General features: G+C 44.9%; 1 protein-coding gene across 3 annotated transcripts in view; it reads left to right on the forward strand.

Annotated features, from left to right (window-relative positions):
- The first annotated feature begins 814 nt into the window (after positions 1–814).
- The window catches only part of LOC145414012 (luc7-like protein 3), a 198,705-nt gene continuing 171,821 nt past the window's right edge, over positions 815–27,698 (forward strand). For all 3 annotated transcript variants that reach the window (XR_013899815.1, XM_080283580.1, XM_080283581.1), the window contains exon 1: positions 815–921. Coding sequence is in view for 2 of the 3 variants with exons in the window: in XM_080283580.1 (XP_080139706.1) it covers positions 817–921 (105 nt within the window). In the remaining variant the exon portion in view is untranslated. The remainder of the gene's footprint in view (positions 922–27,698) is intronic.

Genomic DNA, 27,698 nt, shown 5'->3' on the forward strand with positions numbered 1-27,698 from the left:
ACGTTTCGATAACGTCACGCTTAGGCCCAGTGTAAAATATTAACGCTACCCTGTGAAATCGAGACAACCACCAACACCGGCCTAGGATATCTAAACTCCCCCACCAACATAAGTGTACAGGTATAGCTGAAGTGTTGTTCCCCCTAACCAGTCTGGTCCTGTACAGTATCCTGCGTGATACTTTATCCATATCTGCTGCCCCAGGATTATAAGTGTTCAGTCTGTATTTGTGACATCTGCTCGTTCCAGTGCAAGATGGTGTTTCCTTGAGTTTTTGTGTCCTGTCTCATATTTGTCTAAGCTCCGGTCTAGAAAGAGAACCCAGCTACTCACTAGGTGCTCTAGGGACGGGAGGCCGACCCTAACTATAGCCAGAAACCACACCTAGCATTACAGTGTATGTATTCTGTACACCTTTACAACAATAATTTCACTCATTAATATCACAACCACCCTGTCGATTCACAGGTGGCCGCCGAATTGAACCACCGTGAGCAAATGTAGTACATAACTGTGTGTGTGTGTGTGTGTGTGTGTGTTCCATTTTTTTTTTTTTAATATATCACCTTTTATGGTGAAGGAATATATTAACTAGTTTTTAAAAAATGTTGAATGTTACAGAACAGGACACAAATTTATTAGAGCCCTTTCTTAATAACTGCGACTTTAATGAAGTTAAATTTAATTATTTGAATAATCTAATTTAATATTCTAGTATTTTAAAAATAATGCATATTCTGAGTACTAACCGAAAGAGAGCATGTGATGAACAAAAAGGATAAGCGGCAACTCCCAGAGTAGCATGCGAGGGACAAGATGGCGACCCAAGCGGCTGCTGCGCTTCTCGATGAGTTAATGGGCAGAACTAGGAATGTTCTTCCAGAGGAAAGAAACCAGTCACTTAGCTGGGACTCTCCAGACGTAAGACAGCATTTATTCGTTTGATGATGAAGTCCTGTGAAGTGTAACGTTGTGTGCATGGTTAGATGTAGATGGTTGCTCTTGTCACAGTCATTGATCCTTATAGATACGCAATTATTGATATTCTTTCCAATGCCGTCAGTTTATAGTGACCGTGCATATAGTGAGAAGCTTCATCCAACGATAATTGGTTAAATGGCAGTCACTGAGATAAGTAATAGCAATAAAACTGGGTGATGTTAGGTGTGGTGATACAACCTCGGCGGTATTGGGATTGGGCTCAGAGGTTGCTTATAGGCTTTGTTGATTTATAGGGTAAGTACAGAACTTAATGATTGTATCTTGCAGATATACCTCCATCCTGCTTGGCTACCGTAAAAGTTAGTGTTTGATTACATGATATTGCCAATGTTTGTGTCTGTGTGTGTTTTTAAGTACAAGAGTTTGTGGATAATGTTAGTGAATCAGTTGTAGTTATGAGTGTGAACTATTTGGGCATTTTTTTTTTTTCTCTCTGAAAATTAAGGAGAACTTTCATGCACATAATTTTCAGTTGTAAGCCCATATGTGTTCCTTGTCAACAAGTGTGTTGTTGGAGAGTTGGTGCCCCTCCTGGTAAAGCAGTTAAAGACAAACGGCCACCCCTTATGAGATTATGGTTTCTGGCTATAGATAGATAGATAAGACTTTCGCTTGGGAAACTGTGCCAAATGATCCTAGTTATTAGTTTTAAAAGTTGCAGAAATATATAATTCAGAAAATATTATGGTTTGTCAGCTTTACATGCTGATACTGGTAAATGGCTGCATGCCATGGTGGGCTTTCATGCTGATTCAGCCTTAAGGCTAATCCGTCATCAGTTGTTTCATTCCAGTTAGCTTGTAATTCTTGGTAAACATTCGCTTTAGTTGAGGCAGTAGAAGCACCTTATGAAGTCTTCCTGATTATCAATTATATTTTTCTTATTATTTCTGTAGTGGTAAATAAACATTTCTTGTTAAATCTGTTTCTCCATTGTTTTTAGCTGTTCCAGTGACAACTCTTGTTTGATGTGTCAGCATAATGGCAGAAGGGACTGTCCCAACCTAAGTGTTAAACTAAACCAAATCTGATCTAGCTTAACTTTATCCAATAATTTAACCTTACAACCCAAGCTTCCTGTGGGAAATTGGGAAATGAAATCCACCTTTGAGAACATTGAATGAGTTTCTTTCATTATGGTGGAAACAAGCAATTGTAGATACGGCTCAAGGAACGTGATGATATTAATGGGGTAAATTTTTCTGCAGGAAAAGTTAATTTTCCATCCTGAAAATAGCTAGAAAAATAAAGAAAATGGAGGAATATGAACAGAGTTGGTGAGGGCTTTCTGCTGCTTCAAGTAAAGCATACATTTACCTAATTTTTTACCAAACGAGCGCAACCTTTCCATATTTTGTATGAAATGAGTTTTTCACAGGTTGCTTATTAGTTTTCCTGGATTGCCATAGCTACTTGACATTTTTATGAACTTACCACTGAAAACTGTAAATAAGGGTTTTGAATGCATACAGTAACTGTTCTGCCAACATTTACTGGTAGCTGGTCATATCTAACATTTCAAACACACGTTTGTATTCTAAAAGCTGACTGTCAAAAGTTCTGTTACGTTAGGTTAAATTGTTGTTTCACATTGCTTTGACAGTTATTAGTGTTGCCTTTCCTTGTGTACATTTTAGTATGTTTGATACACTGATGTGTCCAGTCTGAGAGACTGGTGGTAAACACATTGCCACGGATGATCTGGCCACTTCCTTAACCCGTGGATTGCACAATTACCTTTTTTTATCCCAGCCCGTTGTGTGCAAAAAACAGAGATTTTTTTTTTTTTTTAAGTTTTTGTTTATTATAAGCTTGAAGATAAGCATCCAGGGCATCATCTGATGAAAACAAAAAAATCTCTCTCTCTCTGTTTTTGCCTAGGGCCATACGTAAGTTTACGTATGGGAGGTGTGAAAAATTATTAGTTTTTTTTTTTTATTATAAATTTGAAGATAAACATCCAGGGCATCATCTGGTGAAAAGAAAAAATCTCTCTCTCTCTCTCTATCTCTCTCTGTCTTTGCGTAACACTGTGCGTAAGTTTGCGTAGGGGTCAAGTTGTTTACGGTCATGCATGGCCAGCACATCCTGAGCTGTGGCTCACAATGCGACGTTATCTAGCTTGATCTGTGGCTTACAATCCACGGGTTATATACCTCAAAATAGGTTTACTGTGTATGTATATACAGTATATATATATATATATATATATATATATATATACATACACACAGTGGAATCTCAAATTTCGACAGTTTAGAATTCGACTAATCAAATTTCGATGCATTTTGGAGTGGTCTGCCTATCTTACATTTTGATGCAAAGTCACGTATTTCGATGCTCTCAGGGCCAGGCTTCAACCAAAACAAGCAAAGATAATGTTTTTGATGCGAACCAAAATGCTAGAAGTGAAGGAAAATTATAAGAAAAAGTATGAGCCTAACCTAATAGTGTATGTGACATATGCTGTCAAGACCAGACTCCAACCAAAACAAGCAAAGATAATATTTTTGATGTGAACCAAGATGCTAGAAGTGAAGGAAAATTATAAGAAGAGTATGAGCCTAACCTAATATCGTTTGTGATGTGTCAAGTAGAGAGTGAAAATCAACATCATTTATTCATATGTCATGCATACGATGATATGGTTCTGAGACAGTTCACCGTCAGATAATTCCCCGCCAAAACATGGATGATTTCCCGTCAGGACAGTTCGCACCCTGGATGATTCCCCATCATTCTATAAATATCTATCTATCTATCTATAGCCCGACGCCCTAATCCCGCAAAGGGTGGCCGCAGACAAAACGCCTCCAAGTCGCTCTGTCACCCACCATTTGACTACCCTCCCCCCAACTCACCCCCCCCTCCCTCATATACCTCTCAACTCCATCCCTCCACCTCATCCTTGGTCTACCTCTCCCTCTCCCTCCTCCCACCTCACCCACATACACCCTCTTAGTCAGTCTTTCATTCTCCATTCTCTCCACATGTCCAAACCACCTCAGTGTATTTCTCCTAATCTTCTCAACCACATCCACATCCACCCCACAGCGTTCCTTCACTTCTTCATTCGTCAACCTGTCCCTCCACGTCACTCCACATGCTCCTCTCAAGTAACTCATTTCCACTGCTCTCACTCTTGACTTGTTCCCCTCTTGTAAGGTCCATGCCTCGCTTCCATACGTCAGGGTAGGGATCACAATACTATCATGCAGTGACTTCTTAACTTCCATACTCACCTCCCTATTTCTCATCACTGCTCTCAGTGTACCAACAACCTTCCTTCCCTGCTGTACCCTTTCACGCACTTCATCCCCCAAAGTTCCATCCTTACTCATCACACTACCCAAGTACTTGAATGCACTCACATTCTCCATATCCTCACCATCCAACCTCACTGCACACTCTGTGACTTCATTCCTCTCAAACACCATAACTTTACTTTTGTTTACATTAACTTTCAGATTCCTCCTCCTACACACTGTCCCAAATTCATTCACCAAACCTTGCAACTCCCATTCATCTTCACTCAACAGCACTGTATCATCAGCAAACAGCAACACCGGAAGCTTCCAAATCTCACCCTCATTCATTAGAGCCACCCCCACATCCACTGCCCTACCCTGCACCTCCTTTGCAACCCCATCCATGTATATATTCAACAGCCATGGAGACATCACACAACCTGTTTCAGTCCCACCTTGAGATCAAAGAACTCACTCAGCTCACCATCCATTCGCACCGTAGCCCTAGCTCCCTCGTACATACTCTTCACAGCACTCAACAATTTCCCCTTCACTCCATATATTCTTAATACCTTCCACATACCTTGCCTATCTATTCTGTCATAAGCTTTCTCCAAGTCCATGAAGGCAGCATACACTTTCCTTCCCTTCTCTAGATACTTCTCCACTAAACATCTTAGAACAAATATCTGATCTACACACCCTTTTCCCTTCCTAAATCCCCCTCGTTCTTCTCCAACTAGCTCCTCTGTCATATGCCTAACCCTATCAATGAGTATTCTACCATATATTTTACCAGTCACACTAAGTAGGCAAATACCCCTATGGTTACCACATACTTCTCTCTCTCCTTTTCCTTTGTATAAAGGAATAATTATACCTGATTTCCAGTCCTCTGGAACCCTTCCCTCTTCCCAAGCCAATCTACACAACTTCCATATCCACTCCACAACAATCTCTCCCCCATACCTAAGCATTTCACCACACACTCCATCAATTCCTGGGGCCTTTCCCAACTTAATATTCTTCATCGCTTCCACGACCTCCGCCCTACTGATCTCTTCCTCCCTCCTCTCATCTCTTCTTCTCCCAGCCATTCCCCAACCACTTATACTCGCACTGTTCTCACTCTCCACATTCAGCAAATCCTCAAAGTGCTCCTTCCATCTCTTCAGTTTCTCTCTCTTCTCCACCAACAATCTATTATTCCTATCTTTCACTCCCCTACTATTTCCCCTTTCACACTGCCTTACTTTCTTTACCTCCTTCCAAGACAATTTCTTACTCTCCCTCCATTTCACACTCAGATTCCTCCCAAACTCTTCATCCACTTTCTTCTTACTCTCCTTCACCAGTCTCTTAACCTCCCTTCTCCTGCTCACATATACCTCTCTCTTCTCTCTCTCATCTTCTCCCCTACCTCTACTCGCTAACCATTCACTATATGCCTTCTTCTTTTGTTCTACAGCTCGTTTCACCTCATCATTCCACCATGCTGTCCCTTGCACACCCTTGCATCTCCTCCTCTCTCCACAAACCGCCTCACACGCTGCGCCTATCTCCTCCGTGAATATCTTACATACGTTTTCCACCCCTTCCATCTGCTCTAGCTCATACCTTCCCAGTCTTTCTTCCACTATGCTCTTATACTCTGTCATTTTCTCACTGTCTTGCAATTTCTCCACTCTTCTCACAGGAGTTGCTTCCTCCTGTCTTCCCCTTCGTTTCCTCAGCCACTTTCTTTGCAGCTCTACCTTGGCCATCACTAAGTGATGGTCCGAGACTCCATTCCCCCACCCTCTCCACACTTGCATCCAACACTTGTCTTCTCATTCGCTCATCCACACACACGTAGTCTATCATTGCCTTTCGTTCAACAAGTTCACCATCCATCCTCCTCATTACTCTCCATGTATACCGGTGGATCATCTTATGCCGAAAGTAGGTGTTGGCTATTGCCAATCCCTTACAAGCACAGATGTCCACCAAAGCACTTCCATTCCCATCTGCATCAGCTGGCAAAACCCAACTGACCAACCACTCCATCCACTCGTACATTCCCAACTTTGCCATTCATGTCTCCAATCAACAGCACTCTCTCGCTCCTCTCAAACTTTTCCATACACGCTTCTACACTCGCCCAAAACTCATCTTTCACTCTTGCCACTCGATCCTCTGTCGGGGCATACACACATACAATCGCCCACGCTTGTATACCTACTTTCATCCTCACCCATACAATCCTTGCACCCACTGTTCCATACTCTCTTATATTCTCCTTCCACTTCTTGCTTATCATCAGACATACTCCCTCTCTTGCCCTCTCATTCTCACTGACTCCCGCACATATACCTGAACCATATTCCCATTCTGTCACCCTTTCACCTTTCCATTTAGTTTCAGTCAATCCACATATATCCACTTTTGCATCCTCAAGCACCTGAACAATCTCTCTCTCTTTCACTTCATCATTCGCTCCTCTCACATTCCACGTTCCCACTTATTATTAATTAATCAATACTTTAATAAGTTGAAGATATAACAAGAGAAATTAAAGGAAAAGAATTAATAATAGAAATACTAAAACAAAATGAATTTCAGGTCGTAGCAAATACAGTAGGCAGAATACTGAAACAGAGAGAGGTACAGTAACTATGAATATAAGGAGCAACATAGAAATGAACAATAGAGACTGGAAAAAAAAAAAGTCACGTTTAACCCTTTAACCGCGGGTATTGTTTTGGTCTGACTGTCCTCTCCCGTGGGGGTTTCAGCCAAATGTAAACAAACCTTTAAACCTTAATAACTCTGCACAGAATAAAGCTAGAGAAAAAAATAAGGTACCATTAGAAAGTACTAATCTTCAGCTTTCCATTGATGTAGGTTTCATGACTTTGTTGACTTTCACAGGAGGGGGAGAGCCGTTAGAAGTGAGGGGTGTGAAATAACTATTTTATGCCCCACACACCAGTACCAAATGCCAACCACTCTCTCATAATAGTAATATAAACATATATGAACACTGTACATACGATAAACACCCACTCTGTGTTCACTGAGGTAGGTAAAAGGCACTTCCCTGCGGCTGCGCCCGCTCTTCACTGCGGCTGCGCCTCACTTCACTGCGGCGGCACCCGCTCACTGACGTTTCATGCGATCTTTTCATTCTTTCTAACTTCTAATATTATTTTACATATAATCTGGGCAATATACATTATATTTACACTGCACTTATTACTATATTGCGTCACTGGCGCATCACAGAATTACACAAGTGCCGCAGATTCTCTTATTACAATATCACTTATTATACTGGCCAATATTTACATTTTTTTCTAGGCAAAATATCCCTTATTACTACATTATCCATTATACAATTATTGGCAAAGCACGTCACTGTCGCATCACTATATATCACTGTCACTTTCAGTATTTACTCAGAGAGTGGTACTCGGCAAAGCACGGAGTTACACATTGAGCGACTTGGCATTCCAGGCACTGGTGTGTGCTCATTTTTCTCCTCCTAGGCCTCCGTGTGGTGTTAGAACATACTCTGCAGCGGCCCTGTGACAACCTGCCGCCTGCTGTAAGTGGCAATTTCACAAGCTGGTGCCGGCTCATGTAATTGCGGCACTCAAGACGGTCAGGTTGTGTGTCATAGTGTCGCCTCGGGATCAATGCCATCACCTGACCAAATCGTGCAAGTAGCTGCTGCACGACAGTCTTGGAAAACTGTCTCAGTGATGGTTGCCTTATGCCCCCGACTTGTGTCTTGTAGAGAATGAAGGCGTTGAGCATGCACATATCGAGCATGTGCAGGCAAGCCTTCCTGTACCATCGGGTGTTTCTCCTGAGACAGTCTATTTCGCCAATCATCATATCATACTTATCAACAAGTCTCATATTGACATTGTAATCATTGACGGCATCAGGCTTCATGATTGGCTCTCCCGTCCTGTAGCTGACCTTCCCAGTTCTCTGCAATTCCCCCTTGTGGATGGTGCTGATCATATTCACGACCTTCTTGTCATGCCACCTGATCGCAAGAAGCTTGTCTGACTTCTTCAGGTGAACATCTCCCTTGGATGATGATGATGCTTCGGGGAAACTTGGCTACTCATTCCTATAGCTCTGTACAGTGCCAACAGTGCCAATGCCGTGTTCAGCAAGGTATTTGGAGAGTTTCGGTGCTGTGTAGTAATTGTCTGTGTACAGCACATGATTACCACCAAAATACCTCTCCATCAGCACTTTTACAACGGAGCCAGAGAAGCCAAGGGGGTCTTTCCTGTTCACATCCATTGTGCTAGCAGAGTAGATGACAAAATCCAGGATATACCCCGTCTCACAGTCACACAGCACAAAGAACTTTATCCCAAAGCGGTGGCATTTGCTGGGGATGTACTGCATGAATTTCAGATGTCCTCTGAACAATACCAGGGATTCGTCTATGACGACTTTCTGCATAGGCCGGAAAAATCGCATAAATCGATCCCTAATCCTGTTGAGAAAATCCCTCACTTTCCACAAAGGGTCAGTTTGGGACGGGTTTGCATTGTCAGCGAAGTGCAGGTATCCAAGCAGCTGTCGGAACCGATCCCGTGACATATACTTCCTGAATATTGGGATAGTAGTAATGTCATCCACGAGCCAGTACTTCTCCAACTCATGTCTCTTGATATGGGGCATAAGAAACATTAGGGCAAAAAAAACATACAGCTCTCTGATTCCGACAGGCAACCACGACACTTGCTTTGGTGAGCCAATAGGTCCCAGCCCTTCTGCTGCACCCTGAGCTGCATACCTATTGGTCTCATCGCTGACATGCTGCACGATTTCATCATCCATGAAGGCCAGGAAGTAGTCAACAAAGTCATCTGCGTTGCATGGGAAGGCAGGCTGTATTCCAGCATTTGTCATATCAAACGGTGGATTGTGTGGCTGAAAATCTGCACCGTCAGACCAAACAAATGCATCCACTTTCCCTGTGCGTGGTTCAGTGGCAGTGGCAGGTTGCATTGCACTCGTTTCCCCGTGAGAAGGAGCTGAGGTGGAGGCAATGGGTGAGGCAGGAGGTGAGACAGGAGGCGAGCGGGAGGGGGGTGAGGCAGGAGGCAACGGGGAGGGGGGTGAGTGTGGGGGCGGTGAGTTGGGGGGTGGCGAGGGTGAGGGAGCTGAGCGGGGGGCAGGCGGGGGGGTTTCTGACCTGGTGCGTGGTGAAACTTGACCCTTTCTACCCCGCTTATCACCTCGCTTATCTCCTCGCTTATCGCCCAGCTTTGCCCTCCAACTGCCACGCATCCCCTTTGTTCTAGGCCTGCCTGCACGGCCTGCCTTCCCTCGCTTTGCAGGCTTTGGGAATTCGTACTCCTCAGATGATGTAGACTGAGGAGAGGGCACGGCAGATGATGATGATGATGTGAGGGCAATAGGGCTAGGGGAACGGGAAATTGATGGGAAATGCTTACTAGGGCCTGGTGTGGGAGACGTGAGCCTGTGCTTCACTCCCTTCCCACGTGCAATACCAGATTTGCCCATAGGAACCTTTCCTTTCCCAGAGTAAGTTGGGGGTGGTGGGGGGGAAACAACACAATCACTTTCATCACTGTCACTATCAATGGAAAATGGTTCACCACCAATCACTGCCAAATCATCACTGCTTGCTGTGAGTGTGTCACTTTCACTGCCACAATCAAGAGTAGTACTTACAGTTTTGTCCAGCTCAGTTCTAATTTCAGGAGTGCTCAACCCCTTCTGCCTCGCCGTCGGCAGTTCCATTATCGGTGTAGAGGTAGAGGGAACACTAGCACTAATCATTGTAGAGGAGGAAGCGAGCGACGATGAGTCGGGACGAAGCGCCATTATCACGCACAGAGCTGGACAGATACTGACTGATGCGGGTCAGGGCAGGGGTGGGGGGGGCCCCCTCGGGGTTGGAGGAGGGAGGTGTGGGATGGCTGGCGTGAAAGAACTCGACAGCTACTCTTGCGTGAGACACTTTGCGCGCCGGGAAAACGCGCGGTGTTCAAAATATTCACGATCATTCCAGAATGACACCCGCGGTTTGGTCCAGTTTTGTCAATGTCATTCTGGAATGACACCCGCGGTTAAAGGGTTAAGGACAAGAGCTCCTGGATGGGAGTAGGCACCACCAACAGCAAGCCATGTGCAAGGCGCTGTTCTATCGTCAGCAGCCATCTTGCGACTGTCCTGCCAGGAGCCAGCCCTCTACAGCCAAGTGCCACACTTTCAGCCTGTACCTTCCATGTGTGGACATGCATTTCACTGCAATTTAGTTGTATGTATTTTCTTCGTATTTTCGTCGCAACTTACCTGTTTCAAGACGGCAAGCAAGAGTGGTTTTTCGGGTAGCAGTGGTAATGGACGAGAGCAGCCTGGCACCTCTAGATCTTCGCAGCCAAAGGAGAAATGGCAATACGGGAAAGGGCAGAAATACACCAAATATACACTTGCTGACAGTATGGCAATACAATGCAGAACTACAGTTACTTAACCACAATTATAGTTCATAAAGTTTACAGGGGGTGTGGGCAAAATATCATGATTTTATGTAGTTAGGTTCGGAGGCCCCGGACCCAAACCACTTTTCCCCATAAGAAGTCCTGTTTAAATTTCGATTATTTGAATTTCGCGGTGATTTTTAGGTACGGTACTGTACATATGCCCATCGAAATGTGAAATTTCATTATATATATATATATATATATATATATATATATATATGTATATGTACATTATATATACATGTACGAGGTGTGTCAGAAAAGTTCCGGGACTGATGTCACAAAAGATATATTTCAAATGCAAACTTCAAACTACGAGTTGTCCCCTTCGAAGTAATCCCCCTGGAGTCTAACGCACTTTCTCATTCTCTGCCACACCTCCATGCACTCCTGGAAGGATTCTTCCTGGATCCTCCGCAGTTCTGTCGTCACGGCCATCTTGATGACTTCCACGTCTTCAAAACGGGTCCCCTTGATGACCCTCTTGAGCTTGGGGAAGAGGAAAAAATCACACGGAGCCAGGTCGGGTGAGTAGGGAGGTTGCTTCAGCACGGCGATGTTTCTCTCGGCCAGGAACTGTCGGATGCTCAGGGCACTGTGAGCAGGCTCGTTGTCATGGTGAAGCAGCCACGAGTTGTCCTGCCACAACTCTCGCCTCCTCGCGCACTGAACGAAGCAAATACCGCTGGATCTCTTTGTAGGCCTGCTGGTTAATCGTCTGGCCCTGTGGCAAGAACTCGGTGTGGATGATGCCTCTCACATCGAAGAATGCGATCAACATGACTTTGACTTTGGACTTTGAATGTCTTGCTTTCTTCGGCCTTGGCGACATTGGACTCTTCCACTGAAGGCTGTGGCGTTTGGTCTCCAGGTCGTACTCGAAGATCCATGACTCATCACCGGTGATGACTCCCCCTAGCAAGTCTGGTTCAGTTTCAAGACGCTCGAGGATGTCCTGACACACCTGCATGTGCCGATTCGTCTGGTCATCACTCAGCAGCTTCGGCACCATCTTTGCACAGACTTTCCGCAGACCCAAATCTTCAGTGATAATCTTCCAGACACTCTCCCGGTTCATGCCCAGCCCATTTGCGATCAGTCGAAGAGTCAACCGACGATCGCCATGCACAGTCTGCGTGACACGCTCAACGTTGGCCTCAGTCCTGCTCGTTGAAGGCCTTCCGCTCCTGGGGTCGTCTTCCACGCTCTCACGTCCCTCTTTGAACCTCTTGTACCACTCAAAAACACATGAGCGTGACATCGTCTCATTTCTGTACACTTGCTGCAGCATTCCCAGTGCTTCAGACGGAGTTTTCCCCAACCGGACCAGAAACTTCAGATTGGTTCGTTGCTCTGTGCTCATCGCTTGATGACCTGTAACAGAGGACATGTATACAAAAGCATGTGAACAAAAGATCAGTGGCTGCAGAGAGCTGAGATCACAGTCATATACTCCTTGGATATTACGTCACACGGTGACGCAACCCGCTAATCCCTCTCCCACTCATAGCTCACACAGCACACTCAGTCCTGGAACTTTTCTGACACACCTCGTATATACAGTACGTGTGTAAATATATATATATATTTATATATATATATATATATATATATATATATATATATATGTATACATATCTGTATATATATATATATATATATATGTATACATATCTGTATATATATATATATATATATATATATATATATATACGTATATTTACATACCTGTATATATATATATATATATATATATATATATATATATATATATATATATACAGTACCCTCGCGTCCAGCACGGTAATATTGTCATGCATGGGTCACGTGTTGGACCAAAAACGTGTTGGACTAACAATAGAGCTTATGGGGAAAAATGAATTATGTCAGCAACCCTCGGAAAAGTCACCCTAAATACCTACCATATACCTATACATATATTGGTACTATTGTAATTATAATAAATGGTACTGTGCCATGAATGGTAACTAACCTTTTAGGATAGTGTTGGTGGGCTTGCTGGGAATGGAAGGTGGTATCCAAGGCTGTAGTTAGTCCTAATGGGTCCCCGGAGGATGGCTGCTGGCGTCACTAGCGGGTAATGGCTGTTGCTCCTCCTCAACCTCCCTCATAAATCCTTCGAAATCAAATCTCATAAATCCTCCGAAATCACACTCAGAATCACTATCTTCGTCCACAGCCATGGAAGATCCTGCTTCTGCCTGTCCTAGCACTGTCATCCTCGGCAAAGTGCATGCTTCTCACACTGTTGCCAGAGTCCCATCTCGTGACTGTGGAAAGTGATCGCTGTCGCTGACTCGGTAGAGAATAAGGAGAAGCAACTTTGCTTATAAACTGGTACGCACGCCGATGAGAAGGGTTTCAAAACGATTGATATTTATTCTAAAATATTAATATGTATTCAGTGTCAGGCTAATTGTTCAATGCTGTAGTACGATACATTCTCTGTCGAGTCGCCTGGGTTTTGGTCACACTGTTTTGCCCGTCGTATCTCGGCAGGAATCCATCCAGATGAATTCCAAATGTCCGTGGTATCATCGGCAATTTTACCACGTTACCGTTCCGATTTACCATTGTATCCTCGGCAAACCTGGTATGAAGTGCCGTGTGATAGCCTTCGGCTGCCAGGATCTTGTCTTAGTTTTTTATTATGATCACGTTGGCTTCAGTCATGTCGTAGGCCTTGGCAATGTCAACTTTCCTCTCCCCTTTCTTCTTCCTCTCGATACTTTCTAGCTTGGTGGCCTGAGGGAGGTGCCGACGCTTCTTGGGGTTCTCAGAAGGCTTCCTAGGCATCGTGAGCAGGGTAAAATGCAGTAACAAGGGCAGAAAATGCAGCAAGAAAAAAGCACCTTCCAATGCAATTATGCGACTGAGTGGCTCTGTGGCGGGAGAAATGTAAACAAAACATCACGTGACACCAGAAGCGTTTTTAATTGGGCGGCATCACGATCACGTCACGATAGCGGGTGGGGAAGGCTACTTGATCAGAAGTTTTTCATTGGCTATCATCATCATGGGAATGTCCAGTATGGCTGTGTTGGACCGGGGGTGATCGTGCTAGAGTGACCTCTGCGGATTTGGCCCACTTCTTGGAGCTCTGTGCGTGTTATGCTAACACACTTGTGTTGCAGTAATTAAATTGTATTAAATAATACTAATTAATTGCTCACCGTGCTGAACTCGAATCGTGCTGGACTAACGCGTGCTGGACGCGAGGGTACTGTGTATATATATATATATATATATATATATATATATATATATATATATACACAGTAATCCCTCTAATAACCAAACGCCCAATATCCGAACATCCCCACTAACCGGACATAATCGTCCCGGGATCCAACATTCCCAGAATGGTCCGAAAACTGCAAAAAATTTGAAAAAAAAAAAAAAAATTTTCCCGCCTGTAATTTGAACTTGCCGCACGCGAAACTGGTTTATTTTATCGCTCTTTGCCAATGAACACTAGTCGAGGAGACGGAGAAGTGTGTACCTGGCCGCAAGCTCTCCAAGGAACAGATATCTGCTTTGTGTTGTGCCAATGCTAACGGCATGCACCGGCTTAAGCCCGTTATTGTTGGCCGTGCAAAGCAGCCTCGGTGTCTTCGTGGGGTGATGGATGTCCTTCCTGTCGTCTGGTACCATTCTTTGAAGGCATGGTTTACAGCCCGGATCTTCAAACACTGGTTCCACCGCCACTTCGTCAAGGAGGTCATCAATTACCAGATGAAGACACTGGGAATCCCGCGCGACCAGGTAAAGGCCCTCCTTCTCCTCGACAATGCACCTGCCCACCCGTGCGACAAGGACTTGGTGGCTGAGAATGGCCGGATTAGGTGCATGTTTCTGCCACCTAATACGACTGCTCTCATCCAACCAATGGACCAAGGAGTGATCGTGGCAACAAAGCGCCTATACCGCTGGAAGTTCCTGTACTAGGTTACGGTTGTTCTCGAGGACAAGGACAAGCGCAGGGAGGGACGGGACACGCGAGGCCAGCGGACTTTGGAAAACCTTCGCCACTACAACATCAAGTCTGCAATCTACAACTGGGCCAGTGCATGGAAGGAAGTCCCTGTCAAGACTCTAGAAAATGGTTGGTCTTGTCTGCTTCTCGGAACAGATGTGGAGTACAATTTTCTAGGGTTTGACGTGGATGACTTCCATGCACGGCTACGTACACATGGCGACGATGTTGATGTGGACGATGTGCATGAGTGGTTGGATGATGACGAGGGCGATCCTGGGTATTAGACATTGTCTGATATCGAGATCGCGTCTTCAGTTGCAGGTGTCAGTACCAAGCTTGAAGATTCCGACGAGGACAGCGACGATGATGCAGACTCCTCTCAGCATGACACTACTCCAGCCATCCCCAAGCTGAGCACACTCCGGGAACACCTAGAGTTCATTCTTGACTACCTGGAACACCCGGACTGCGACAGGGAGATGGGGCCCTTGGAACTTGTTGAGGAAGTGCGTGCTTTCAGGCAGCGCATCATCAATCATCAGAATCGTCGGTCCTTGCGTCAGTCAACAATTGACAGTTTTTTCAGGCCCGTGACCCCCGCTGTGCCCAGCCCTGGCTCCACTCCGTTACCTTCCCAAGACAGGCCCTCATGCTCCGAGCCACAGCCCAGGACATCAGCCACGGTGGAGTCACCGCTCGACGTGAGTTTGCGTCTGTCTTCAGAGTCATCTGCAGTGGGTACGCCATCGCCACGACCCAGCGACGCACCCCTAGGTCACCTGCCAGTGATACTCTCGGACTCTGACAGTGATTAAACAGCAAGAACTTCTCCACTAGACCACACGGGAATTTACAGTGTTGTGCAGTGAAAAAAACAGTGTGTTATGTTAAGGATTTACAGTTGTGAGTGAAAAGACTAATTTGGAACAAAATTTAACGTAAATATGGTTGTCTTTAATGCTTCTAAGACTCAGTTCTTACACCTATCAACCCGACAAAATCTTCCACAGGTATACCCACTAATGTTTAATAATATTCAGATTAATCCTGCATCATCCTTGAACATGCTTGGGGTTTCATTTACTCGGGACTTATCTTGGAAAGATCATATTACATCTCTTGTAAAATCTGCTTCCAAGAGATTGGGTGTGCTAAGCCGACTCCGCTCTTTCTTTACCCCTGCACAATTGTTGACTCTATACAGGGGTTTTATCCGCCCCTGTGTGGAGTACAACTCTCATGTGTGGGGAGGCTCCCCACATACAGCTCTTCTCAATAGGGTGGAGTCAAAGGCTTTTCGTCTCATTAACTCTCCTCCTCTTACTGACTCCCTTCAACCTCTGTCTCTTCGCCGCACTGTTGCATCTTTATCTCTTTTCTATCGCTACTTTAATGGTCACTGCTCCTCTGAACTGTCTGCTTGCATTCCTCCACCTCTACGACGGGCGCGTAGCACCCGTCTGGCAGCAAACTCTCATCCCTTTTCTGTCCAACTCTCTAATGCAAGAGTTAACCGTTACTCCCAGTCTTTCATTCATGCAACAGGTCAGCTCTGGAACTGTCTCCCTCTGTCTGTATTTCCTCCTGCCTATGATCTCCAGTCTTTCAAACGCAGTGTGTCCAGGCATCTCAAAATGATCGGATCTTGAATTTGGCTCTCTATTGTATTTTGTTTTTCTCTTGGAGGGAACTGTTACTGCGGGCTCATGGCCTTTGGTTCCTTCTTCCTCGCATAAAAAAAAAAAAAAAAAAAAAAAAAAGAAAATGGTTAGAAGAGTGGGAAAAGTTAAAGTGCAGAGTTCAACACTTAGTAAGTTACAATGGAGCATAAGTTAGACAAGAGTCCGCACTGTGAAGAAAACGGACTTCTGAGTGCGATTGACTAAGTTCAGTGCAAGACTTCTTGAACAGTGTACTGGAAGTGCTTCAGGAAATCTTTCGTACTGTCAGAGTCCGAGAGGAGGCGGTTATTCATCTAGATGGCCATGGACTTGCTGTAAGTAGGCAGAATGTTTCATACTGTACTTTTTTCCATACTATACTTACCTCAAACACCTCATTTCGGTCTTTAATGTCCTTTATTGGTGTGAATAGGGTGTTAGGAGCTATGCATGTGCAGTAGGAAGGTGTTTTTCTGAGTTAGGCTAGGTTAGGGTCCATAAGTACCAGTCCAGGAGCCAGTAACCAGAATGTTTAATATTGTATGAACCTACCTCAAAACCCTCATTTTATGCTTCTTTTGCATTTATTTCAGTCATTTATGTGCCTTATTGGTGTGATTTGGGTCTTAAATAGGTGCTATGCATGTCCAGAGGAAGTTGTATAGGTGTTTCTCTGAGTTAGGGTCCATAAGTACAAGTCCATAAGCTGGGGCTCAATATCCGGACAGGTCCACTATCCGGACCTGCCTATGGCCCTATTACGTCGGATATGGGAGGGATTACTATATATATATATATATATATATATATATATATTTATCCATCTATTCATCCATCCATCATCCAATCCTACATTGCCCCATGAGGAGCGTAGGAGCCAGGGGCTTGGCAGTTGGTCCCGACATTTAAGATGAGAGTGACCAGCCTCACTCATCCCTGAGTGGCATTACATGAGCAATCAACCCCAACCACCCCTTGGATATAAACCTTCACCGGCCCAATCCGATTGGAGCGCAATAATTACCCACTAAACCACCAGGCGCCAAAAATTTGGTTATATGGTTACCACCCAGCATAGTAAATGGTTTTCTGGTGCACAGGAAACCATTTGACTTGTCACTCAGTGTAGAGTCACCCACAGGCTGAAGGAAGTGGAAAGAATGAAGGAAAGAAAGACAGAAGAGGGAGTGTAAAGTCACCTGTAGGCAGAAGGACAAGGAAAGAATGAAGGAAAGAAAGACAGAAGAGAATGGAAGGAAAGAAGGATAGAGAGGAAAGGGCAGACACCCGAGAGCTGCACTACATCGAGTGAGTGGATGGTGAGCGCCCCCACCTACCACATATGAGATGCAGGTTGGGTTTATGCCAGGCAGGGGGACCACTGATGCCATTATTCATTGTTCGACAGCTTCAGGAAAAATATATTGGGAAGAAAAGGGATCTGTATTTTGTTTTTGTTGGTTTGGAAAAGGCCTTCGACAGTCCCTAGAAAGGTGGTGAAGTGGCCAATGAGAAAGCTTGGCTTGGAGGAGTGGCTGGGTAGGGTGGTTATGGCCATGTATGTGGGTGCTCATACCCAGGGAAGAGTGAATGGAGACTTTAGTGATGAGTTCTGCGTGAATGTTGGTGTGCATTAGGGGTCAGTCTTGAGTCCCATGTTGTTTAACATGGCACTTGAAGCCCTCTCAGCTGACTTTAGAAACGGACTCCCGTGGGAGATGTTTATGTTGATGATTTGGTGTTGATTGCAGAGAACGAAAGGGAGGCGGAGGAAAGATTTAGGAAGTGGAGACATGGTATGGGGCACAAGGGCTTAAGGGTAAATGCAGATAAAGCAAAAGTGATGATATCTAGGGTTGGTGGCGGTACTGTCAAAGACGAGGGAGAGTGGCCATGTGCAGTTTGCCACAAGGACATGGGAAGTAGTTCCATCTTGTACAGTGTTTGTGATAAATGGGTGCACTAGATGTAGTGGTATCAGAGGTAGACTGCAAGATAATGCTGATTTTATGTGAGCAGCTTGTTGGGGGGAGTAGGTGGAGATTGTCAGGCATGAAAGGATTGAACTTGCTGGTGAGTCTTGAGTGCGTGGAAGTTTTATTTGGGAGACACGTTAGGTGCTGGAGGTGGGGCTGGAGCTAGCTCTGTGGCTAGGGTGAGAAGTGGTTGGAAGAAGTTCAGGGAGCTGTTGCCTCACCTGATATTGAGAGGACTCACCCTTGATGCTAAGGGGTCTTTGTATGCAGCATGTGTTAGGAGTGTAATGCTGTATGGTAGTGAGACCTGGGCAGTAAAGGAAGATATTCGCAGGCTCAAACACACAGAAATGACAATGATTAGGTGGATGTGCAGGGCGCTCTGCGTTCAAGGTCTGGGGGGGGCTTGGTTTATGATGGAAGAGTTGAGAGGTAGGATGGGACTGGAATGTAATAAGTGTTGTGTTGAGGAGAGGTAGGTTGAGATGGTTTGGGTATGTGGAGAGGATGGGGGATGATTATTGGGTGCAGAAGGTGAGAAGTGTTAACCCCTTAAACCTGGATCGTCGCATTTGCGACGGTCGGCCCAAAGGACATAACGGCGGATCGTCGCGTTTGCGATTTGAGTAAATTTTAAATAACCGTGGGCAAGCAGGCTCCAGCTGGTATTGTCTATCAGTACCACCACCCTCTAGCTACAACTAGCATACTTTTCCTTTGTACTACTGACCTCAGTTGTTGCCAAATATCGCGTTTTCCCCCCGTCCCCCCCCCCACCATGGCCTGGCCAGCCTGGCTGTGATACATGGCAGCGCTCTGAGCACTCAGAACTGTAAATCTGCGCTCTCCTCTCACAAGCAGTTTATGCTACTAGGAAACGCTTGTTTCCCAAGTTGTAACACTAGCTTTTTTTCCTCACGGTTTGCCCCTGTTTAGCGTCAGTTTACTGCAGGCTTTCAAAGTGACATTATGGCGAGTTCTAGCTCTTCCCAGTCAGTGCAAGCGGCCGACAGGAACGAGAATAAAGTGGCGGACGTAAGGCAGAATAAAAAGCACGCCGTGGTGATCTTTTGGGAAGTAATATGATTGAAAATACTGTAATGTAGTATACATGTTTTTAGCTGTGAAAATGGAAATGTTTGTTGAGTGATGGGAAGACCGCCGCCACAGTGCATGTCGGCCGTACGCTCCGTTGATTTTAGCCTTATTTTCAGTGCTTATTGTACAAATACGGATTCCTAACTACCTTTACGTTGTAGTATAAAGTTTACTATGACAGAATGAGGCTGTGGTAGAGGGGAAACCGGGTTGCTGGAGGTGTGAAAGTGAAGATTTGGTTACCCACCTTTGCAAGTCTCCACAAGTCCTTGGGTAGTCCACAAAGGCTCAACACCTGTCTCTGGAGAAAGCTGAATGTAAGTACTATCTGCCATACCAAGTATAATGTTCTAGGATTAATCTCTGATTTTTGGCGAATATTTTCCTACAGGTACTCAGACCGCGTTACAACCCCGCCACTCGGGGGGGAACGACTGTACACAGCCGCGTTTAAGGGGTTAATATTGGGGGTGGGGTTGTGAGGGGTAGACCAAGAAAGACTTGGGATGAGGTCATTAAGTGTGACCTCAGGGTTAAGGGACTGAACAGGGAGGCTGCAATTAATTGTGCAGCATGGAGAGCTGCCATTAGGTGACCAAGGCTGACGCGTGCAAGCATGTTGGAGCCTTCAAAAACGAACCAAATGTATTCAGTAGCTCTATCTAACTATCCATAGCCCGATGCCCTAATCCCGCAAAAGATGGCCACAGACAAAATGCCTCCAAGTCGCTCTGTCCCTCACCATTTGACTCCCCTCCCCCCAATTCACTCCCTTCTCCCTCAAATACCTCTCAACTTCATCCCTCCACTTCATCCTCGGTCTCCTTCTCCCTTGTACTCTCTCCACTTCACCTACATACGCCCTCATAGTTAGTCTTTCACTCTCCATTCTCTCCACATGTCCAAACCACCTCTGTGTATTTCTCCTAATTTTCTCAATCACATCCACATCAATCCCATGTTCTTTCACCTCTTCATTCGTCAGCCTGGCCCTCCATGTCACTCCACATGCTCCTTTTAGGTAACTCATTTCCACTGCACTCACTCTTGACTTGTTTCCCTCTAGCAAGGTCCATGCCTCGCTTCCATACGTCAGGATAGGGATCACAATACTGTTATGCAGTGACCTATTAACTTCCATAGTCACTTTTGTATTTCTCATCACCGCTTTCAGTGAACCAACAGCCTTCCTTCCCTGCTGAACCCTTTCAAGCACTTCATCCCCAAACTTTCATCCTTACTCATCACACTACCCAAGTATTGAATGCACTCACATTCTCCATATCCACACCATCCAACCTCACTGTGCATTCTGTAACTTCATTCCTCTCAAACACCATAACTTTACTCTTGGTTACAATAACTTTCAGATTCCTCTTTTTACACAGTCCCAAATTCATTTACCAAACCTTGCAATTCCCATTCATCTTCACTCAACAATACTGTATCATCATCTAACACTACCACTGGAATCTTCCACACCTCACCTTCATTCATCAGAGCCACTCACACATCCACTGCCCTACCTTGCACCTCCTTTATAACCCCATCCATGACTATATTAAACAGCCATGGAGACATCACATATCCTTGTTTCAGTCCCACATTTAGATCAAAGAACTCACTCAGCTCACCATCCATTTGCACTGTAGCCCTAGCTTCCTTGTATGTACTCTTCACAGCATTCAGCAATTTCCTATCCACTCCATACATTGTTAATACCTTCCACATACCTTGCCTATCTTCTTTGTCTTATGCTTTCTCCAGGTCCATGAAAGTAGCATACTGTACCCTTTCTTTCCCCTCTCGAGGTACTTCTCCACTAAACATCTTAGAACAGATATTTGATCTATACACCCTATATACAGTCAAGTCGCCAATGGCGCAGGTAATTGGTTCTGGAACAATCCCGGGCCATAGAAATCTGTGCCATAGAAATAACTGAACTTATGGGAAAAATGGAATTTGGTTCTGGACCTTTGCTCAAAGTACCCCTTCTCACCGCACTTTTCCCCATTTGTCCCCACTATACACAGGCACACAATCAAGCAGTCAGTCAGTGCATGTCTTACACACAAATTAAACACTAAACAATAAATAATAAAGGGCTTTAGGGCAATAAAATACTGTACTGAATGTACCTAACTCCGATGACGATAGTGCTATGGTGGAAGGGGGAGGGTAGGGGGTTCCGAGGCAGGCTACTGCCTGCCAGCTTGAGGTAAGTTTGGTGGTGCCTCATGCTGCTGCTGGGTAAGGCTGTCTTCCTCCATTTCTGCCTCCTGAAGGAACTCCTCGAAGTCTCCCTCTGACATCATTGAGAACAAGCTGTCGTCATATGTGTGGGATGGACCAGCCTGTGTTATGGGCTCTGGTGGTGGCAGTTGCAAGACTTGGGAAAAGTAGCGTGTGATAACCTGCTGTCGGAGCTCATTGAATCTCCTGTTATGGAGGTCATTGTAGGGTGCCGCTACCTTATCAGTTAACAAAATTACAACGCTTCCCCCCATCTCCATCCCATTCCTGGACTCGTTCCTTGAGCATGTCCACTGCCACTAACAAATCACTCATGTTTTTCATTGTTGGTTTCCGCTTCACTGCCACAGTCTCATTGTCATCTTGTCTGTCACTCTCACTTTCACCTGGAGCATCTCCCTCGATGACTTCATCCACCACAGCTTGAAAAGAGTCGGTGCCACAGTTAACCACCATCATGTCTACTGTTACCTCTGTACAACCAGGAACTTGACAGGCAATGTTTACAACCTCCTGCAGTTGTTACGCCATGTCGTGTGGGCCACTAGGTGCAACATATGTCGAGGCACTGAGGTTAGGCAGGAGAAGGCGCCAAGCATGGATGATGGTGGCCTGGCTTAGCTTGTCCCAGGCCCTAAGCAGACCATCAAATTGATGGAGTCCTGAATACTATACCAGCGCCAGACTTCCGCAACAGTTTGCACGTCCCTTGGTGTGGTGGGGTCTGGCTGAGTAGCGTCGTTTTCGTTGTCACTACCTGCATCTTCCTCAGTGTCACTGCCAGGTGTATGAGCAGATCCCCCAATCTCCTGTAGCTCCTGAACCTCAGGTGCATCGCTGGTAACTGCACTCTGGAACTTGTGGTACATGTACGGGCTGTACATGAGCTTGGCAATAATTTCCTGGTCTGGCGGCTGCAGGAGAGAGGTGGTGTTGGGTGGGAGGAAACCAACCTTCACTTGTGGATGGTGGGATTCCAGGTGCTGGGGGTAGCAAGGGGCATTGCCCAGCAAGAGAAGCACTTTGAAAGGGACACCGTGCTTCTTACAGTGCTACTCTGCATCCTTCACAAACAAATCAAACCACTCAACCACCGGGGTTGACATTGCCCATGCCTTCGCCTGCTGCCTCCAGTACACACCAGGCTCCAATATATCATGAAGGTTTCTGAAGGGTCTGGGCCTCTTAGCAGGGTGAATGATGAACGGTTTCATTTTAAAATTACTGGCAGCATTGGTGCACAAAATAACGGTGTACCGAGATTCATCAGCCTTCCTTCCTCCTGCCTGCCACAGCAGCTTTGAGATGTAGGTAGTAGACGGCAGATGTTTCCACTGCATCCCAGTTTCATCTATATTGAAGATTGTCAGGCTGCTGTAATCTTCCACTGTGACCTCATCTTGAAGGAGAGCAGGGAAACGGCGGTGGCGGCAGCGGCATATGCTGAAGCACGTTCACCAGTGAGGTGAACATTCTTCAGGTTTTTCCTCTTCAGAAAACTTTGGAACCATCCTGGGCTTGCATGGAATAACTTTGACGGGGTCAGGCCTAGGCGGCGACAGGCAACACTATGAAATTTCCTGGCCTTCATCTAAGCATAGGTCTGTCGACGGGTATGTTATTCCTCCCCTGCTGCAGTACAAACACGTACAGGCACCTCTCTGCCCCCAGAAGAGCTTCGTCCTTGCACCTGACACGTGTATCGATGCTCCCAGTCCTGTAAGCCTTAACACATTTCAGAATTTTATCTTTGTTCTTATAAATGGTATGAATGCTGGATTCGTTTACTTTATATGATCTGGCAATACTAACCTTTTTTTCCCCTTTCTTGATCCGTTTAATAACATCCAGCTTCTCGTTGAACTTCAACAGCTTTATCTTGCTCGAAGTTCTAGGGGTGGCAAGGTTCGTGGGATTCCTGTCCGCCATTTCTGTTCACAATTACATAACAACAGGCAATGAAAACGGGAGGGTGAAGAGCAGGCAAGAAGCAATGGCTACACACTGAGTGGGTGTTGACTGGCGGGAGAGGGCTAAGGTTTGCTCTCCGGCAACCAAGGGAATTTGCCTGGGCGTGTCAAACCTAGCCGCGCCATAGGTATTTTATGCGTTTTTTTTTTTTTTGCTGTGTCATAGAAAACTGCGGCACGGAAGTCCGCACCATAAGCGATATGACTGTATATACAGTGGAAATTTGAATTTCGATGCATTTTGGATTGGTCCACCTACCTCACTTTTCGATGCAAAATCACTTTTTTCGATGCTGTCAGGGCCAGGCTTCAACAAAACAAGCAAAGATAATATTTTTGATGCGAACCAAAATGCTGGAAGTGAAGGAAAATTATAAGGAAAAAGTATGAGCCTAACTTAATACAGTATGTCACATGTGTCAAGAAGAGAATGAAAATCAACATCATTTATTCATACAGTGAGTCCTCGAAATACAAAAGGGATAGGGACCAAAAAAACTTTAGTAATCTGAAATTTCTTATATTGGAATGATTTTCCCCATTGAAATACAGTATACATGTAAAGGGGGGGATGTGTTCCAGGACCGCATTGGACCCCCCACTAAAACTTTGTCTATCTATCTATCTATAGCCCGACGACCTAATCCCGCAAAGGGTGGCCGCAGACAAAACGCCTCCAAGTCACTCTGTCACCCACCATTTGACTACCCTCCCCCCAACTCACCCCCCCCTCCCTCATATACCTCTCAACTCCACCCCTCCACCTCATCCTCGGTCTACCCCTCCCTCTCCCTCCCTCCGCCTCACCTACATACACCCTCTTAGTCAGTCTTTCACTCTCCATTCTCTCCACATGTCCAAACCACCTCAGTGTATTTCTCCTAATCTTCTCAACCACATCCACATCTACCCCACAACGTTCCTTCACTTCTTCATTCGTCAACCTGTCCCTCCACGTCACTCCACATGCTCCTCTCAAGTAACTCATTTCCACTGCTCTCACTCTTGACTTGTTCCCCTCTTGCAAGGTCCACGCCTCACTTCCATACGTCAGAGTAGGGATCACAATACCATCATGCAGTGACTTTTTAACTTCCATACTCACCTCCCAATTTCTCATCACTGCTTTCAGTGTACCAACAACCTTCCATCCCTGCTGTACCCTTTCACGTACTTCATCCCCCAAAGTTCCATCCTTACTCATCACACTACCCAAGTACTTGAATGCACTCACATTCTCCATACCCTCACCATCCAACCTCACTACACACTCTGTGACTTCATTCCTCTCAAACACCATAACTTTACTTTTGTTTATATTAACTTTCAGCTTCCTCCTCCTACACACTGTCCCAAATTCATTTACCAAACCTTGCAACTCCCATTCATCTTCACTCAACAATACTGTATCATCAGCAAACAGCAACACAGGAAGCTTCCAAATCTCACCCTCATTCATTAGGGCCAGCCCCACATCCACTGCCCTACCTTGCACCCCATCCATATATATATTAAACAGCCATGGAGACATCACACACCCCACATTGAGATCAAAGAACTCACTCAGCTCACCATCCACTCGCACCGTAGCCCTAGCTCCCTCGTACATACTCTTCACAGCACTCAACAATTTCCCCTCCACTCCATATATTCTTAATACCTTCCACATACCTTGCCTATCTATTCTGTCATAAGCTTTCTCAGAATCCATGAAGGCAGCATACACTTTCCTTCCCTTCTCTAGATACTTCTCCACTAAACATCTTAGAACAAATATCTGATCTACACACCCTTTTCCCTTCCTAAATCCCCCTTATTCTTCTCCAACTAGCTCCTCTGTCATATGCCTAACCCTGTCAATGAGTATTCTACCATATATTTTACCAGTCACACTAAGAAGGCAAATACCCCTATGGTTACCACATACTTCTCTCTCCCCTTTTCCTTTGTACAGAGGAACAGTTATACCTATTTAGAAGTATGCTATACACGTATTCAGTACTGTATGTACTATTGTACACACATAAAAAAATAAAACATACAACTAATTACTGTAGTATTAGTACACTGTATAGTTAAATATAGACCTGTGCTGCAGCTGGAGATTTGTGTCGTTGATATGGTGCTAAGTCACATGGTGGGACTCGGATGCTGGTTCCCCAGATGCTGGAGATGATGCAGGGCACTTGGGAGGCATGATGAAAATACGAAAAGGTGAAGAACAGCGATAAACAGTGTAATGTACAGCGAAGCTGAGAGGAGAGTACAGACGTGACTCGACTGGGAAGCGCGTGAAAATGTGATTACCAGAGAGGGGTTGGTTCGTTTTCTCACTGCAAGCGAGCGCGGCGCTGTGCAGCGCGCCCATTTTGAATTTTTCATATTTCCTCTTTTGTCGTTTTTCGTATGATCGAGACAGATACTTTCGTATTGTGGAATTTGCCCTACATTTATTGCTTTCTTACCATTGGAAATTCGTACTTTGAGTTTTCGTATTTCAAGGACTTATTGTATGTGAAGTATACGAAGATATGGTTCCAAGACAATTCACCGTCAATTGGCCGTCAGATAATTCCCTCTCAAAACATGGATGATTCCCTGTCAGGACAATTCGCACCCTGGACGATTCCCCGTCATTCTGTAAATATACTTATTATCAATTAAAGAAATGAGAATGGGGAACGAATGATAGCGATGTGTGTTGAGCGAGAGATGGTGATTGGAAATACGCTGTTTGAGAAGAAAGATATTTATAAGTTTACATGGGTGAGACAGGAGGGTGGAAGAGTTGTTGATAGAGCTTTGATGGACTATGTGGTTGTGTCTAGGAATGTATAGGTAAGCCCTTAATTCACGCGAGGGTTAGGTTCCCAGACCCTTCGCGTATGTGGTAAATTCATGTATATAATTGCCCTTGTGTGCACATAATTTCGCATGTCTATATGTATATTACATCTGAATAATACTGTTTATGCACTACATACACCTTATAAACTAGCATTAAGTATTAAAAACAACAAAAATGTAACAAATTTAAAACTGAAACCTGACAAGCACAGGCGTAGGTGGAGACACTTCAGCAGTCTGGTGCACTAGCCCTCACTGCCTCCCATATGCTACATTCTGCCTTCTTTATTGTATGAACAGTTGACTCATTCACCCCAAACATGCAGTTACAAGACAGTTCACAGGTGTAGATGGAGACACTTTAGCAGTCTGGTGCACTAGCCCTCACTGTCTTCCGTATGCTAAGTTCTCCTTCTTTATTGTATGAACAGTTGACTCACCCCAAACATACGGTTCTGAGACAATTCACCATCATGTCAATTCACCGTCAAAACATGGACTGTCAATCTATTAATATACTTATTATTGATTAATTAATACTTTAATAACTAATTTTCAGTGGAATTTTATAACTCATATAAGTAAAAAACTAGTGTACTGTACTTGCTAAATAAACTGGTATGTAAATAAATGACGGGGAATCGTCCTGACAGAGAATTGTCGCCGACATTCCTCCCTGAAGTTTGTCCAACACTTTAACTTTCTCTGTCAGCAACATCACTTTACAAGTCAGTTTTGGTGTGTTACCACATGCATCACTAGCACTACGCTTATGCCCCATGTTGGCAGACAAGGCAAGCAATTACTGGAAGGCAGAAAAATAAGCCACAAATAACGATTTTCAAGTCATGCATGGTTCGACCGTCGGATTCAAACTGACTGTGTGGTGCGTGGTAGACTGACCTCCCAGGCTCCCACACACATGTACATATATGTGTGCACACGGGCGGCAGGTAGGCATTTTTTATATTTTATTTATTTCTCTTGTATATTGAAATTACTTATTTGAATACTATAATTTTGTTTTAATTATTGTACGAAAAATTCGTGGATAACCGAAATCGCGTGAAAAAAGTTCGCGTGAATTAAGGGATAACCTGTAATAGGAAGATTGTT

This window comes from Coenobita brevimanus, chromosome 98 (genome assembly GCF_032717465.1).
Source record: "Coenobita brevimanus isolate Jiangsu-jjx chromosome 98, ASM3271746v2, whole genome shotgun sequence".
In the NCBI taxonomy this organism is placed as follows: domain Eukaryota; kingdom Metazoa; phylum Arthropoda; class Malacostraca; order Decapoda; family Coenobitidae; genus Coenobita; species Coenobita brevimanus.